At 39.8% G+C, this 18,368-nt stretch overlaps 1 protein-coding gene across 2 annotated transcripts in view; it reads left to right on the plus strand.

Moving 5' to 3' along the window:
- Positions 1-18,368, plus strand: part of arhgap15 (Rho GTPase activating protein 15) — a 753,427-nt gene that overhangs the window by 128,825 nt on the left and 606,234 nt on the right. For both annotated transcript variants that reach the window (XM_072579728.1, XM_072579729.1), the window contains exons 4-5: positions 8,848-8,916; positions 14,003-14,073. In XM_072579728.1, the coding sequence (XP_072435829.1) occupies positions 8,848-8,916; positions 14,003-14,073 (140 nt within the window). The remainder of the gene's footprint in view (positions 1-8,847; positions 8,917-14,002; positions 14,074-18,368) is intronic.

Raw genomic sequence — 18,368 nt, forward strand, 5'->3', positions numbered from 1 at the left:
CATTGAGTCAGCACAGATTGATAAGATTTGGCATCTAACAGGCAGATAATTGCTTGCCATTCTAGTCAGCACTTTTTCTACTTGCAAGTAGTGATGTTTCCTAAATATACTGCCAATGAATGCTGTCAAACCTCATTTGAGGATCAATATGAGAGAAGCATTGATCATCAGCCATCGTTTTTTTCATTTGATGAAGAGATTAGTGCAGTATTGTCAGACTCTGAGCTATTCAATCTGGTTCTCTGTTTGCTATTTCAAATGATAAGTGTGACCTTGTTAGCATCTGGACTTATTTACATATTAAAAACCCCTTCAGAGCCTACAAGTGATGAATTATTGACAACAAATGAAATGTTTTGATAGTTAACGACACAAAGCGCGCTTAATGTTTTATGTGTTGCTTCCTAGCTAATTATGTAGATGACACATTTGTCAGACCTAGACTGCCATTATAAAACTGTTTCCAGAGGGTGGAAAAGTAGGTTATTCGTGGAGTAATTAACTAGAATGCTCAATGACCTGTGAGAGTTTAGAATGTCTGCCAATTCATGCATTGTTTTGCCACAGAAGCAGAGGAGTAATTAAATCCTGAATCATTCTGTTACACTCAAGAGTTGTTTGTTAATAAATAGAGATGACATCGCTGATCTGGTGTTTGATATTGGGGACTTGACAGTGGCATGGAGCGAGTTCTGATTATCCTGAAGAACTTGTCAACTGGGATTGATTTCCACTTTCTTGCTTTATGTAACAGTTCCTATAACATAGCTGACCCCAGCTAGCATTACCTTGTCATTTTATTTCATGGATTGGGGAAGATGAGCTGAATAGCTGGGTTCTGACCTTGAACCTGCCAAGGCAGTGAAAAAGCGCTAGCGATTTGTGCTTTATGTACTAAAACCTCTCCATGTCACTATTACAGAAATAAATTGTCATTGCAGTAATAAACCCTTGTCACTTCACTTTTATTTAAGTCTTTTGCGCATATGTGGAAACATTGGCTATTCAGACCATAGTAAAAATGCACCTGGTGGAGAAGCAACATCACACATTATCTCCTAACAATTTTAAGTGTAAGATGTTATTGTAAAATCAATTGATGACTTTTATACTGTACATCAGATTGAGCTGAAAGGCTAGAATTCAGCATATATTAATATAAAAAAATTGCGATGACAATGTAAATGCATGCAATGTGTCCTGAGGTATTATTTGGAAAGATATGAGAAATTTTGAAATGCTGGATGTTTTTTGGAGGAACTGATTAAGGATGGAGACAACAGAAATTGGATTACTGTTAGTTTTGTCACATGGGTAAGACTTTTGCAATTAAAACGATGTGCAAGTGAATGAGCAGGCCTGCATTCATCTGACTCAGGAGTGCTCAGTCACCATGAGATGCTAAATTGTACAATCTTTACTTTTTAAAAAATTGTGTCCTCCCCTGATCATATGTAAGTCCTTTTGCTCTTATTTGTAGATAACACAATAAAACTTATCTGTACAGAATTGTATTTCTTCATACTGCTTTGAATTTCTTGTGGGCACCACTCAATAGTAAATTTAACCAAACAGTTTCAGTAATTACAGCATATTAATGAGTGTGGAATTTAAAGGAAGTGTTTGCAATGTAGGTTTGTCACATTTCACAATCAAATATGGTTCAGTTAATCTAGACAATAGGTAGGTTATATTTCGTAGCCCTTCCTTTTTAACATGATTTATGCTGCACCTAAAATTATCTATTGTAATCCTACCTAAGTTCAGCATAGTTGTAAATTAACTAGACTTTAATTTTTTTAAATCAATTTAGAAACCAAATGACAGTTTGGAAGAAAAAAAACTTGCATTTTATAGTGGTTACTAATTGCCCCAAAACTCTTAAAACAACAAATTATGCTTAAAGTGTTGCCAGTGTTCTGTACACAGCAAGGTCCACATACACTAAATGACAAGTTCTACAAAATGTACACAAAAATAATATTATTTCTAGCAGCACAATTAATACAGTTTTGAGTAATCAGACTTTCCAACAAAGAACAATTGAGGTGAGAAAGATGCTTGGAATTCATTTCACAGCTGGAAATGGATATTAATTAATTGCTAATTACCTTCACCACTGCTGTGGAGTGGTCATTTTTTCTCCCCATTTATCTGTCTGTAAACAGTTCTAAAAAACTGATGTACAAATGACAGTTTTCAACTAAATTTGGTACCCAGAAAAGGGGATAACCTAACAAAGAACTGTTGAAATTTTAGTGAAGTTTTGAATCTGGACTCTGGATGGTTTTAAAGGAACCATTAACATTTGGAGACAGGGCAAACTGATTAATCCTTTTGAAATGTCATGCTTTGTCTAATTTAGAATACTGCTGATTGTTTTTTGAAAATGCACATTGTCTCAGAATCTGTACTGTGCTACAATCTGCATTGCTGCCAAAATGTGAACGGACCTTTCAGAGCAGATTGGTGGATGTGGATTAGACTGAAACCTCATCGGTGAGATGAAGCTCTTAACAAAAAAACATTTTAATTTGAGCTTTGTTGGTTACAGAACATCAACTGGGCAGGAAAAAGACTCAACAAAGAGTTATTTAATTGTAATAGTGTTACAATTAATACAGAAGGGTGGAGCTTTGCACTCTGCTGAATGATCTCATTATTTCTTTTAAATCTGCGGTTGCTGGTTTAATTAGCCATTTTCATGAAAGAAGTTAGGTCACAGGATTAAAAACAAGAACTGCTGAAGAAACTCAGCAGGTTTGGCAACCTGGCAATTGAGAAACAGAGTTAACATTTCATGTCCAGTACTATTCTCCACAAATGCTGCCAGATTTGTTCACTTTCTCCAGCATTTTCTGTTTTAATTTCAGATCTCAGCATCTGTGATATTCAGCCACAATCTCTCTGAATAGGAGCCAGAAAGTCAAGTTATTGTGATTTATTTTATGTTAATTTGCAGATTACTTCCAATAAAATGGTGAAACAATACAGATTAATCAGATGCTGAGCGTTGCACATATTCTAGACATAGAAGTGTTGACACAGTTTCCTCATAAGTAACAGAGGAACAAAGGGTTGATCTTCTCAACAAATTTGGGAAGGAGCCCTGTTACAACTATCTCCTCTTTCATTACACTCAAAAATGATAATTCTGGAGAACAAAATATTTACATTTTTCAAACATTTTAAACCTAAGACATGGAATTAAAGGAAATCAGAGAAGATTACTGAGGAAAATTGTGAATAAAAAGAAGTTCAAGAATGGCACAGTATTGTTAAAATGGCCAACAGTACATGGGTTATTTGGGTTATTAAACATTTGTATGATGCATAAAACAATAAAGGATTATGCTAGAACCCCATAAAGAATGTCCGCCAGGTATTTGGAATAGATATAAGGCACAAAAGAGTTTTACCAAGATAACCTCATTTATGAGGAGAGTTTGCTAAAATTCTATTTGTTCCTTGGAACAAAAAATGTGTGAGATTTTCCAGGTGATGAGAAGCTTTGATAAAGTAAATAGAGAATAAATGTTTCCTCTGCTGAAAATATCAATAACCACATTTCATGGATTAACTCATGTCAAATGATCTAGAAGAAACTTGAAGGTGAATTCTATTCTTATCTCACTATTTCCAGGATCTCAAATGCCTTACCTGCAAAGGTGATGGCAGCTGATTCCATGTATAATTTTAATGGAGTGCAATTTGAGGAAAGAGAACTTATTTACCTTATTATCAAAATGCCTGGGAAATGCAGGACTATAAATAATGACGATTTCAAAGAACGAGCATGTACATGACAGGCCATACAGCCTTCAATGTTTCTATGGTATCTATATCATGAGCCTCCATTGTATATGAGCTCAAGAGTCCTTGATGCTGGTTACGTCTGTGAATGGTGTGGATAAAAGATCCATTCTCCTATCTGGAATTCTATGTGTGATCTGACGCATAGAGAAGATATTAAACTGGTAAAACCAACAGCAGAACTATATATTTGAAAACTTTGTAGTGGGGCATTAAATGTTTGTTCACAAAACTGCAGAACCAAATGTAAATATACATCCGAAGATACTTGCAACTGCTGAATTGGGCTTGTTAATAGATTTTTGCGTGACAATGTTGTATTGGATCAGGGAAACAAAGAAGCAAGCAGACAACTTTCAATTCAAAATGTATTTAATTTCTTGACTAAAGGAAGGAGAAAGCAAAAGATGACAAGTAAAGATGACTTTAAAACTGGACAAATAATTTTAAAAAATACTTTGTGAAAAGTAGGGATCCAGTACAAGATGTACACTGGTAGGAGTAATGGAAGAACAAATATGTAATACAGAGTAACATGCATCAAAGCACAATGGATAACAAATTTCATATTTATCTGTGCAAATTACATTGCGAATATGGTACTAAGACAGTGAAGTGACACTTCAGTAAAAAGGTTTAGTATGTATAAAATTTAAACTGACACTTTTGCAATTCCCTGAAGGAGCAGCTGCCAGAAACTACACTATTTCTTTTGGAAGCTGTCTTGCTGAAGATACAGGACAATAATAGGAGTAAGAAAACACTTGGGGGACAAAGCTATGTCACATAACAAACTATAACTGAGATACTATGCATGAATAATATTCAGCAAAATAGGATGTTAGGGAAAATTTTTTTCACTCTTAAGTGTTTAAGAAGAAATAAGCTTTACATAAAATTTAAATGGTAATGCTTTCTCATAGAGTCATAGCAGTCATTGGTTCAACAATTAGAACTGTAATATACTGAATAAAATAACAGTATAACTTATCTAACATAAAAGCAATTGCTTTGCTTTTACTATGGCAATTGACCATGTAACTGAAGATGTTAGGTACATTTTGTAAAATATATCCCTGGATATTGTTAAATTACCATTTATGAAAGACACTAAACTTCCAATAAATTGTCCGAAGGATGTGAAATTTTATCTAAAGTCAATGATCAACATCAAGAGTGAAAATGTGTATAAATGAAAATAAGATCATCTGTTAGGAAAAGGGAAAGTCCAGTACTGGAGCTCTGTTAGTGATATAACATGTCTAAGATCAAAAACTCACTATCATGAATTTAATGATGGGGAGAACCAACTTTTGCATCGCATTAAATCTGCAGTACCATAGGACATTAGAAAACATGACACGACCGGTGTCCCAGACCCTACTGATTTTACCTCATAAAATACAATACATGAACTACAATCTGTGAAATAATAATTTACTTAATCAAGAGATGTTGCTTGTGCAATAATTAATTACAATAGCACCCTTACATTTTCACATGCTTTATGACCAGATACAAATGTAATCTGATTGGAATCCTTGCCCTCAATTTCCAATGATGGCTTCCATTTGTGGATGTCTATTTCATTACACTCTAAACTTCAGATGCATAAGCAAACATGATCTTTTGTATTCTAATCAGCCTGTAATCAGCCTCTAATCAGTATTACACACCTCTGATGGGACTTGACCCTAAACCTCCTGGCTCAGAGGGAGAGACACTACCACAGCACCACAAGGACCCTTTCATATTAATCCATTGTTAATGACTAGCAGCCAGTGACCAACAACCATTGGAAATCTCACTCTGGTCTGATTCCCATGCTGATGGTAAAATTATTTTAAATTATAATTTAAATTAGTACAAATTCAGACAATTGACCATCCAAAGGTGCATTCCAGTGACTACCAGTCAATTGAAATTGTTGATACCCTTATTAGAGTCAAAGAATCATAGAGTCTTAACAGCATGGAAACAGACCATTCGGTCCAACCAGTCCATACCAACCATGCTCCCAAACTAAACTAGTACCAGCTGCCTGTGCTTGGCCCATATCCCTCCAAACCTTTCCTCAACCTCCTATGCTCCAGTGAAAAAAAAGCCCTAACCTTTCCAGTCTATTTTTATATCTCCAACCCTCTAATCGCGGCAACATCTTGGCATATCTTTTCTGAAACCTCTCCAGTTTAATAATATCCTTCCTATACTGCTGCACCTACCTGAACACATGATCCTTCTAATTTGGTATAATTCAGCAAGTTCAAGGCCCTTTGGCCATATATCCGACAGTAAGTGATCAAGCCTGATTGCATTATTAATTGTGTGGATTCAAGAGTGATATAATGTTCAGATTTATGTTAATAAAGTTACTGGAAAATTTGACGATGACTTCATTCTGGTTAAACTTAAGTGTCCAGATCATTCCAACTGCATCTTTATGACTGTATCCCTTATGAAGCTCCAGCTGTAAGTGTAAAATAATTGGAGGTATTCAATTGAGTGATTTTGGAGGAGTATAGGAAGTTAATTTGACATAGAGGTCTGAAGAGCTTGAAGGCCTCTCAGGAGAAAGCCTATTCTCACTAATGGGAGTTTGGATTGCAAACTCTGCAGTTCTTCTGGACTGTGGCTATGCACGTAAATGGAGCAGAGAGGAGAGCTCTCATTAGAAAGTCATTGTCGCTGAGAGTTTTCAGACAATAGCCTCACCCAACCTCAACTTCAGCTAGGAACAGTTCCTGTGGTGTCTGTATTTTTCCAAGGAGGTGACAGAACTGTGCTAGCTCCTGCCACCAGACCTAACTTCACAGCAGACCATGCAGTGTGCTAACAGTGATCATGAAGAATACTGTGGACTTCAATTTTTAATGACACATCCCTTCTGAGGTGGGAGCAGATCACATTTCTAATGTCACAGTTTACATTGTGTCAAGGAAGTGACAGTGTGCTAGGAAAGAGTAGCTCATAGTCTCATCACCAAGAAAAGCAGGAAGAATAAACACATGGGTTTGTCATGGTGATCGGTTTCACAACAGTTTAGGCCTATTAATTCCCTACATCTAGCCCTGTGGGTTCTGTGATAAACCTTTAAGTGGGTGTGATGGTTTTCTATCCATACCATTAAGGGGGAATGATGTAATATACGGTGTGATTCAGATCTCCTCATAGCTTGTTCTAAGAAAGCTACCAATTCAGATATTTGCTTAACTTCTCTAACTGTATAGTACTGTTACTAACCTCTCCTTTACCTTTGTTTTACCAAGTCGCTTATGCATGATTCATGCCTGGTATTAGCTACTAAACAAGCACAAGGGGAAGTAAAGCACAACTGCAGGTTTCACATATAAATGGGAGATTAAAGGCTACCACTCAGTAAACATGCAGCTGCATACGCAGAACATCCTATTAGAAGATGAGTGCTATCCTGACAGTAGCCATGACGCATTCACCGAAGCCACCCTGTCAAACCCGATATCTTTGAGCCACCAGGATGAATTACAGGCAGGTGCATTTTCATCAGAGGTATGCAGTTGCTTATGCCCTTTAGGGTGAAGTTGCAGTTGCTTATGCCCTTTAGGGTGAAGTTGCATTGGCTGACTAGTAAACAAATCTGGAAAAGAAAAAAATGGATGAGGAGGTGTTGGTATGTAGGAGAGGACCCGAGGAAGGAGGATGAACAAGATGGCCCTTGATCACAGTATGTACTTCATGTCAGATAGTAGAATGAAGGTGAAGTTGGATTACAGAAGAAGCCTAACATAGGAACATAACATCATTCTAAATGTTCGCAATGATGCAGGATGCAAGGGGCTTAGTATCTGCCAACCATATTATGTGGAGGACCATCTACTCCATCAAAGATGAAAGATGTTTTGGTTCCCTGCTGGTTCTGTGTTGCAGATTGTATTGTCCATGAACCTCTTGCAAGAGAGAGAGTAGCATGTTAGTGTGCTGCAACATTTTTGGGTAAAGTACTGCAACAGTCAAATACCTGGAGTGGAATCCATGAGAGGTGCATGTGATGCTGACAGCACTGGTAAATGTATGGGGGGGGGGGGGGGCAGGGTGGATATTGAGCATGATTGTTCACAGGCAAATTATGGAATATACTACATTGAACAGGACATGTGTCTGGTAGATCGGGAGTAGACAATGTGTGAAGCTGCATTCACTTATCTTAACTTCACACATGAAATCTTTGAACTTTTGTGTGGCACATCAGCTGGATCCTTAAGGCCAAACTCCAGTAATTGACTTTCCAAGCACTTCCTCATTTTTCTTGAGGAGAGCACATCTTGAAAGCCACTAAGCCCCTGTGGAAATTTGAAATTTAAAATTTGGACAACTGTCTGAGTGGAGTTTGCACATTCTCCCTGTGTCTGCGTAGGTTTCCTCTGGGTGCTCCGGTTTCCTCCCACAGTCCAAAGATGTGCAGGTCAGGTGAATTGGTCATGCTAAATTGCCCATAGTGTTAGGTGCATTAGTCAGGGGTGAATGTTGGGGGTGGGTTGCTCTTCAGAGGGTCAGTGTGGGCCTGTTGGGGCCGAAGGGCCGGTTTCCACACTGTAGGTAATCTAGTCTAACCTAATCTTTCCATTTCCACCTCCATCATTAATGTGTTCAGTACCATATTGCTGCTGACGGGAGTCCTTTTCTCTGATTTGATGCTCCATTATCAGCATTCTACCTTCAACCAGAGACTTCTTGAGACTGTTTCTGAGGAAACAGAGTGCATCCCATCTTCAATAGGGTCGGGGTATCTCTTAGCTGCACAGGGAATGTAGTTATTCAAGCTCTTGGGTCCCTGTTGAGTTCCTTCAGTCAGCAGCACAATTTTCATTGAGCAGCACACCACAGTTATGTTGCTGATTGAGCAGCAGAGTTTGGGTGCATCTTAACTCACAAGAAACTGACACAAAGAAGTTCTTTACCCAAAAGCAGATTCTATCATATATTTCACCGAGTAACTGCAAAATACACACTGAGAACAAGTATTTAAGTTTAAAATGCCCTTATGATTTTGTCTTCCAGGGATCTCGCCATAGGCGAAACCACTCTCAGCACAATCTTACAGAAATTACTGGGATGGTGGATCAGTCTGTAAGTATTCTTACTCACATGCATTCTAGTTATGTGTCTTTCTTATCATACATCACAGCTTATATTTGTTAAAGAAAAAGATTGAATGACTATAATTTGTGCTGACATATGGTCTGTTCAATGGAGATATATTTCCAGGCCACTGTTCATGTCTGGAAGAAAGGAAAGTACAACAAACACTAATCATGTTGTCAAGATTGTTCCAACATCAATTTTTTTCTACCTGGAACTGAGTTGAAGGAAACCGTTGACCTCAATACACAGCCAACGCATTGCAAGTGACAAGGTCCCATGTCACTTTGAATACAATAGGAAATGTTTTTGCAAAGATAAGCTTATTTGTGTTCTTCAGGGTTTTGTTATGACATGTAGGTTCCATAAAGGATACATGCTGTGGCATAAAACTTTGGTGTGTGGACATGGTGAACTAAAAACAGGAGTTAACCCAAGATGACCAGACTGGACTTTGTCCTTTCATATCACCAATAAATGGATCCTCTTTCCTGTAACTGACATATCCTATCCTGTCTTTCTGCAGCAATCTCATTGTTTCCATTTGCTAGACTATTATTCTATCTAAAAGCAGTAATCAACATCAAAATGACACACATCATCAGCTCTGGATTGCCAATATTATGAACATGAATATGAATATCCTTTTATTGTCACATGTACTCCAGTACAAGTATAGGAGTACAGTGAAAAGTTTTTTTAAATGGCTGCCTCAAATGGCACCATCTTAGGTACAAGTACCCACGTACAAATCTTGGATATAAAAGGAAAATAAAAGAAAAAGTGGTAGCATTACCTACAGTGTGTAAAACATAAGTTAGAAATAAGGTAGCTATAACATAGTTAAAGAATTGACATTTCAGTCTGGTAAAGAGTTTCAAATAGTAGCAGCTCAGCACAAGGTCTGACCATCCAAACCAGACAACAGTCCCACAACTGTCCCACTCGGTTCCAAGCCTCCAGTCTGCTCCAGCCCAAAGTATGTTGCACTGCATGAGGATTCACCTCCCGTCTCTCTGCACTGGGACCTGATTCCCCTTGCTCTGCACTGGGACCTGCATCCACTCTGCACTGGGACCTGCTTCCCCTCACTCTGCACTGGGACTACTTTCCCTCGCTCTGCACTGGGACCTGCTTCCCGTCTCTCTGCACTGGGACCTGCATCCTCTCTGCACTGGGACCTGCTTCCCCTTGCTCTGCACTGGGACCTGCATCCTCTCACTCCGCACAGGGACCTGTATCCACTCTGCACTGGAACCTGCTTTCCCTCACTCTGCACTGAGACTTGCTTCACCTTGCTCTGCACTGGGACCTGCTTCCCCTCTGTACTGGGACCTGCTCCCCCTCTGCACTGAAACCTGCTTTCCCTCACTCTGCACTGGACCTGTTTCCCCTCACTCTACACTGGGACCTGCTTCCCATCTCTCTGCTCTGGGGCCTGCATTCCCTCACTCTGCACTGGGACCTGCTTCCCCTCACTCTGCACTGGGACCTGCTTCCCCTTGCTCTGCACTGGGACCTGCTTCCCCTTGCTCTGCACTGGGACCTGCTTTCCCTCACTCTGCACTGGAACCTGCTTCCCCTCTGCACTGGGACCTGCTACCTCTCATTCTGCACTGGACCTGCTTTCACACTGCTCCAGGTCTCATTGCCCTCATACTGCTCCAGATCTCACTGCCCTCACACTGCACCTGGTCTCGTTGCCCTCACGCTACTGCAGGTCTAGTTACCCTTGCGCTGTTCCAGGTCTCATTGCCCTCATGCTGCTCCAGGTCTAATTACCCTCACGCTGCTCCAGGTCTCATTGCCCTCACACTGCTCCAGGTCTAGTTACCCTCACGCTGCTCCAGGTCTCGTTACCCTCATACTGCTCCAGGTCTTGTTGCCCTCACGCTGCTCCAGGTCTAGTTACCCTCACACTGCTTCAGGTCCCATTGCCCTCACGCTGCTCCAGGTCTAGTTACCCTCATGCTACTCCAGGTCTCATTGCCCTCACGCTGCTCCAGGTCTAGTTACCCTCATACTGCTCCAGGTCCCATTGCCCTCACGCTGCTCCAGGTCTCGTTGCCCTCACGCTGCTCCAGGTCTAGTTACCCTCATGCTACTCCAGGTCTCATTGCCCTCACGCTGCTCCAGGTCTCGTTGCCCTCATGCTGCCCCAGGTCTCATTGCCCTCACGCTGCTCCAGGTCTAGTTACCCTCATGCTACTCCAGGTCTCATTGCCCTCACGCTGCTCCAGGTCTCGTTGCCCTCATGCTGCTCCAGGTCTCATTGCCCTCACGCTGCTCCAGGTCTAGTTACCCTCATGCTGCTCCAGGTCTCGTTGCCCTCATGCTGCTCCAGGTCTAGTTACCCTCATGCTACTCCAGGTCTCATTGCCCTCACGCTGCTCCAGGTCTCGTTGCCCTCATGCTGCTCCAGGTCTCATTGCCCTCACGCTGCTCCAGGTCTAGTTACCCTCACGCTGCTCCAGGTCTAGTTACCCTCACACTGCTCCAGGTCTAGTTACCCTCACGCTGCTCCAGGTCTAGTTACCCTCACGCTGCTCCAGGTCTCATTACCCTCACGCTGCTTCAGGTCTCATTGCCCTCACACTGCTCCAGGTCTCATTGCCCTCACGCTGCTCCAGGTCTTGTTGCCCTCACGCTGCTCCAGGTCTTGTTGCCCTCACGCTGCTCCAGGTCTTGTTGCCCTCACGCTGCTCCAGGTCTAGTTACCCTCACACTGCTTCAGGTCTAGTTACCCTCACGCTGCTCCAGGTCTAGTTACCCTCATGCTGCTCCAGGTCTTGTTGCCCTCACGCTGCTCCAGGTCTCGTTGCCCTCACGCTGCTCCAGCTCTTGTTGCCCTCACGCTGCTCCAGGTCTAGTTACCCTCACACTGCTTCAGGTCTAGTTACCCTCATGCTGCTCCAGGTCTAGTTACCCTCACACTGCTTCAGGTCTAGTTACCCTCATGCTGCTTCAGGTCTAGTTACCCTCAAGCGGCTCCAGGTCTCATTACCCTCACACTGCTCCAGGTCTCATTGCCCTCACGCTGCTCCAGGTCTTGTTGCCCTCACTTGCTCCAGGTCTCATTACCGTCACGCTGTTTCAGGTCTCATTGCCCTCACACTGCTCCAGGTCTCATTGCCCTCACGCTGCTCCAGGTCTTGTTGCCCTCATGCTGCTCCAGGTCTAGTTACCCTCATGCTGCTCCAAGTCTAGTTACCCTCATGCTGCTCCAGGTCTCATTGCCCTCATTGCCCCAGGACTAGTTTCTCCTCGTGCTGCTCAGGATCCACTTCCTCTCAAGCTGTTCTGGGACTCGTTTCCCCTCACTCTACTCAGCCACTGCTAAAAAGAGAGAGAAAGAAAGAAAAGATGAGTATAGAAGTTGGGAGATCATGTTTCTGCTTTTAAAGACATTGGTTAGGCCACTTTTGGAATATTGCATGCAATTCCAATCTCCTTCCTATTGGAAGGATTTTGTGAAACTTGAAAGCATTCAGAAAGGATTTACAAGGATGCTGCAGGGTTGGAGAATTTGAGTTATAGGAAGAGGCTGAACAGGCTGGGGCTGTTTTCCCTGGAGCATCTGAGGCTGAGGGGTGACCTTATAGAAGCTTATAAAGTCATGATGGACATGGATAGGATAAATAGACAAGATCTTTTCTCTGGAGTAGGCAAGTCCAGAATTAGAGGGCATAGGTTTAGGGTGAGAGCGGAAAGATATAAAAAAATGATCCAAGGGGCAACATTTTCACACAGAGGGTGGTGCATGTGTGGAATGAGCTTCCAGAGAAAGTGGTGGAGACTGATACAATTGTAGCATTTAAAAGGCATCTGGATGAGTATATGAATAAGAAGGGCTTAGAGGGTTATGGGCCAAGTGCTGGCAAATGGGACTAGATTAGGTTATGATATCTGGTTGGCATGGAAGAGTTGGACTGAAGGGTCTGTTTCTGTGCTGAACGTCTCAGTGACTCTCTGAAAAAACACAGTTGGAGCAGAGGAGGTCCAGGTGGAGCGCAATACTCTGCCTGTTATGTTTGTGCTATACCTTTGGATACAGATGCTTGCAGAATACTTCTGATTCCATCTTAGTTCTGCCTGAAGTGATTCACATAATTCAATTTAGCTCTGTGGTCTTGCACAAAGTATTCCTCAAATCAATTTCTAACCTGTATGCTGCTCAAGAGTAAAATCTTATGTGAAAATATTAAATTACCGTACTGTGTAAAAGCAGCTTCAGTTGCAAGTCTACTTTCTAATTATAGGGTTCAACATAGTAGGAGAAAGAATACTCATTTACTTTGTGCCTTTCAAAACCTTAGGCTGTGCAAAAGTACTTCATATGCAACAAAATATATTTGGAGTTATGTCACTGTTAAAATGTAGAAAATATGGCAGCAGAAACCAAGTTCGTGCAAACAGCAATATCACAATAAACACGACAATCTATTTTAATGATGTTGGTTGAGAGATAATTATTAGCCAGAACATGGGGAGAACATTCTGATGAAAGCAAAATACTGTAGATTCTGAAATCTGAAATAAAAACAGAAAGGGTTTGAGAAATTCAAATGGTCTGGCATCAGTGGAGAGAGAAACATTCAGACAGACTTCAGAACATGAGATGAATCAGAAGATAAGTCATTTTGGACTCTTTTTCTCTTTTTCTGAGTCCATCAGTACTCCCTGTCCTGTTAGGTTTATTCCATTACTTTCTATTTTTATTAGGGGACAATTTTCTGCTGCTTATGTCTTACCAAGTGGGAATCAGAACCTTGGCTTAATTTCTCATATGAAAATCAATTATTCCAACACTGTCAACAGCACTCCTTCAGCATATTACCAGAACAAGTGATATTTTAAAATCATTATTCAGATGTACTGAGGAGCAAGCATTTTCACTTGGGTCATTTATTGTATTGCCCGCATTAAATGTGGAAATACAAAAAAAAGTCATGATTTGTTATTCCATGGCAAATTAATTGTCCTTTAGCTGATCAGTCTGAGCTTTTGTTCTATTTGATCATGTACACCGCTTAGTTGGTTTATTTTCATTTGTATTCTATCCTGTTGATTTCAGTGTTTACAACCAATGGAGAAAAATGGATTCCTCAATAAGGCAAAGATTACAGAGGGTGGCAAAAAACTGAGGTATGATTGACATACTTTGTTCTGCAGTGACAGGAATCTAAAATTGGCCATGTTAAGGCATTGCTTATTTTTATGTTGAATGACTTGTTCTGCTTTGTATGAATTTTCATTGAAGATATCACAAATATAGTTAGAAATATGAGTTTGAATCCAAAGAGTTGTACTATTCTGTTAGCTAAGTTCTCTGGTGTAATACACTACATATTTTATAGCTGTATGGTACTTGTAATGACGATATTTCAGTGGAATAACCATGCCTTTGATGGATACATAGATGAACACTTTACTATAAAACAGCTTTAGAGTAAAAATTGGATCTTTTTGCACCTGTTTTATGAACTTGTCATTCAACACAACTGCCTCTAAAGATGCCCATTCCATTATTTGCTTGGTCTTTAAACAGACATATAGCATTTTGAATAGAGCAGCATTGTCTCCCATGAATAAAATAGACGTGCATCTGGTCCTTTAGTTTTCCAGGTGGATGTGGTTCAGGAAGTCACTGCGTTCAAAATGGTGATCGTATATTAGGCAAGGAAAAATGTCATTTCTAAGAGCTGCAGTTCCCTGAAATTGCATTCCTCACCACTAATGACTTTGTTCACAAAGCAAGTGGTCCACCAATAATGTTTTCAACTGATTCTCATGTAGAGTTTTCTGTGGCATCAACACTTTGTCACTTACCCATGTGATTTAGTGAATTCTGATGCCCAATTTTTAGGCAGCTTCAGGTATCAAAGTACCTCAACAATCTTAACAAAAGCTCTTAGGGAGGCCTCAACTCTTTAAGTCACTTAATATATGAGGCTGCATTTGTGTTATCCCCATGTTAAATATTTCTCATTGCCAATAAATCTGGCAATAATACATTTTAACTTAGAAAGCAGTGCAATGTCATAGATATGTTGTATGTATACCTAAGTGATGTGAAACCATCTCCAAGCTTTTGTAAGTTTAAGTAATGTTAGTGAGTATTTAACTGTCCGAATAAGCTTATAATAAGTTCATTTTTTACAGTCAAGACACATGGAGATTCTGTGAAATAGCAAATCAGAAAGATAAATAACTAATATCACTCATGATTTCCTAGGGATTGTTATTTAGATCTTTATATACGGTGGCTCAGTGGTTAGCACTGCTGCCTCACAGCACCAGGGTCCCAGGTTCGATTCCAGCCTTGGGCAACTGTCTGGGTGGAGTTTGTACATTCTCCTCGTGTCTGCGTGGGTTTCCTCTGGGTACTCCGGTTTCCTCCCACAGTCCAAAGATGTGCAGGTCAGGTGAATTGGCCATGCTAAATTGCCCATTGTGTTAGGTAAATTAGTCAGAGGGAAGTGGGTCTGGGTGGGTTACTCTTCGGAGGGTCGGTGTGGACTTGTTGGGCCAAAGGGCCTGTTTCCACACTGTAGGGAATCTAATCTAATCTAATATTGCAGCTCAACAAGAGAAAAGAATGAAATCTAGAAATGCCATTTTTACTACACTTCCAAATTCTGATCTTACCAAAGTAATATTGTACAAGATATGAATACAAAGCAACAGTTATGTTTATGGATGGAAAACAGTTATCTCATTGTAAAATAGTTCCTTCTATTTATTTTCAAAGTAAATATTCTTAAAATGTCTGCACATATTCCTGGTCAAATTCACTGTTGAGCTGGTTGATGTAGGTGGAATTAACATAATTTGGAACTTCTAATAGTTTGGAAGAGATGCATAGTACAGGCTATCAAAAGATGCAGGCATCCTATTTAATCTCTACTGTTATTAGAACTTTATTCATGAATATTATGATATTCTCCCCACACTTTTACAGCCTGTTCAAAGCAAGTTTTAATAATTGGAATCAATTATTAAGTCAATCCTTATTACTTTTCTACAATGATGCATTTGCTCCAGAGTAAACTTTACTCACATTAGGGTAATATTAATCTTCACATTCTGCTATATACAAACTTTCTCCTTAAATTAATGCATTATTCTTCAACTCAAGTCCAAAATGTTTTGGGAAAGCTGACAATACGCTTATCAGTGCTATTGCTATCACCCAATTTTAGTCACAAGTCATACTCTATGTTGCCAATTAAATTGTAGTTTCTTTCAAGATAACCCACACTGTCCAAGAGCATTGATGCCAATTAAAAAACTGTAGTCAATCACTCAAGTGCCTGCTCTATTATGTCTGAGAGCTGAAAATGTAATATTACAAAATTCTATCATTCAATCATCTCAGTCCTTACACACACATAATAAAATTTTTAAAATGGGATATCTGAACTGACAAAAACAATTAATTTTCTTCTGTTCAAGCAAGCTATGTTCATTAATCAGCAACTTCCTGCCTTTTAGGATGTAAGGCACGCTTTTGGCGTGAATAAAAATGACATTAAAATCACTATGATTTCTAATTTAGAAGATGGACTTAAATTGAGGAAGATGTTCAAAAGTGTAGTAATGGTATCCACTTTTCTTTCCTCTTCAAAGATGAGGGTAATAAATTCAGATTGGGAATCACAGGTCACTTCAGGGGAAGTAGAAATACACATATGAATCTTTCAGTTCTGAATGATGCTTTGTCCTTCTTTATTGTCTTTAAGAGTTCAGACTTCATGCAGCAGGAGATTCATTAATGTTGCCAAAAGTAACTTGGCAAAGCATCATTCAGAAATTGAACATAGCTATCTCAAGCAGGTTGAGAGTGGTTTGAAGTGCACAACAAGTGGTATGATGGAAGATTCAGGTCAAAAAAAAGGCAGCCAAGATCAAGAGTTCAATGAATACTAGAAAGATGACAGCTGTCTTCTCCTTTTTCTACTTCAGTGAAAGGTTTGCAGTATAATTTAGTTTTACAATACATTAAGGTCCCACCCTAAAAATATATATTGATTGGCTATATCCTATGAATTAATGCTTACACATTTCCCTCATTTATTTTTATTTTACGTCTGGTCTTGCTTGGGATGAGTTGGATGCATTTGTTACAAGTTTTGAAGAATTTCTTTGTTTACTTTGTACTTTCCAAATGTGTACATTTGTTCCTTGTTTCTTGAGCAGAACATCTTAACACAAAAATGATCATGCCTATCAATCGCAATGTTCCCCCATTCTTTGGAAATGGGGATTGTACCAAATTCCCAGAGGCAGTAAGTTGTTGCTTGTCCAAACCACAAATTACAACTCATCCAGTTTAAGTCTAAAAGCCAAAATAATGCAGATGCTGGAAGTCAGAAACAAAACAGAATTTGCTGGAAAAGATCAGCTCATCTGGCAGCATCTATGGGGAGTAATCACAGTTAATGTTTCAGGTCTAGTAATGCTTCCTCAGAACTTTTTGAGTCTAGTAGTACGTAAAACTCCAGGGAGGAATGTTCACTTTGAGCACAGATGAAAACTTGCCAGCATGGCTCAGCTATCCTTTGTCCACCCTGAAAATGAATCTTTCCATTAAAGTCAATGCATAAGAAACTTGGTGACTTGATTAAGAAGCAGCTGGTCCATTACTGCGAGTCTGTTCTGAAAGCGAAAGTTGCCTACTTAACATTTGCAAAGAAACTAAGGATATGTAAAGTGCATGAATAAAGGAAATGATTGAATATTGCAAATGTGGATTTTGAAATATACTGAAAGCTCTACATAAAATAAATGTTGCACAAATTAAGGTACATGGGGATAGATGGGGCCTTTTATTCTGGGTGGTAATTAAGCAAAATGAATTTAAAATAAACTCTTTATAGATAGTCATTACCTGAAATCGGTGCTATTAATATTAGACAAGTTCTATATGGGGCAATTGATCCACTCTCCAAGATTGCTGTTAGATATTTAGGAAACATCACCATCTAGTTAGAAGGCAGAAATTTGTGGAATGGCAAACAGATATTTTTCTAAATTTACAGGATTCTGGCTCACTCGAGGACTATGTTCTCATTTTTTCTTTGTTTTTCATTATGTTTGTGATTGGACAAAGCTGTAAAATGAATGCTATCAAAACAAACCGTTGTTTCATTAGGATGCAGGCAAACTATGAGGAAATAGATTGGAAACCGCACTGATAGATAAATGGCATTGAACAGGATATGCGTATTTAGTTTGGGGAAAAGGACAGTAATAGGGAGTGTACCTAAGCACCAAGCCACCCATCGTCCACCCCTTTGCACGTGATAAAAAATGCAATTGCAGCACGAAGGAGAGGAATAAAGAGCAAAACCTGTGATACAGAATCTCTATTACAGCTCCTCAGAATTTCTGAGGCTCTTTCTCTGGTAATTATTGCACCCATTGTAACTACAGAACAG

Source organism: Chiloscyllium punctatum, chromosome 10 (genome assembly GCF_047496795.1).
Source record: "Chiloscyllium punctatum isolate Juve2018m chromosome 10, sChiPun1.3, whole genome shotgun sequence".
Classification (NCBI taxonomy): domain Eukaryota; kingdom Metazoa; phylum Chordata; class Chondrichthyes; order Orectolobiformes; family Hemiscylliidae; genus Chiloscyllium; species Chiloscyllium punctatum.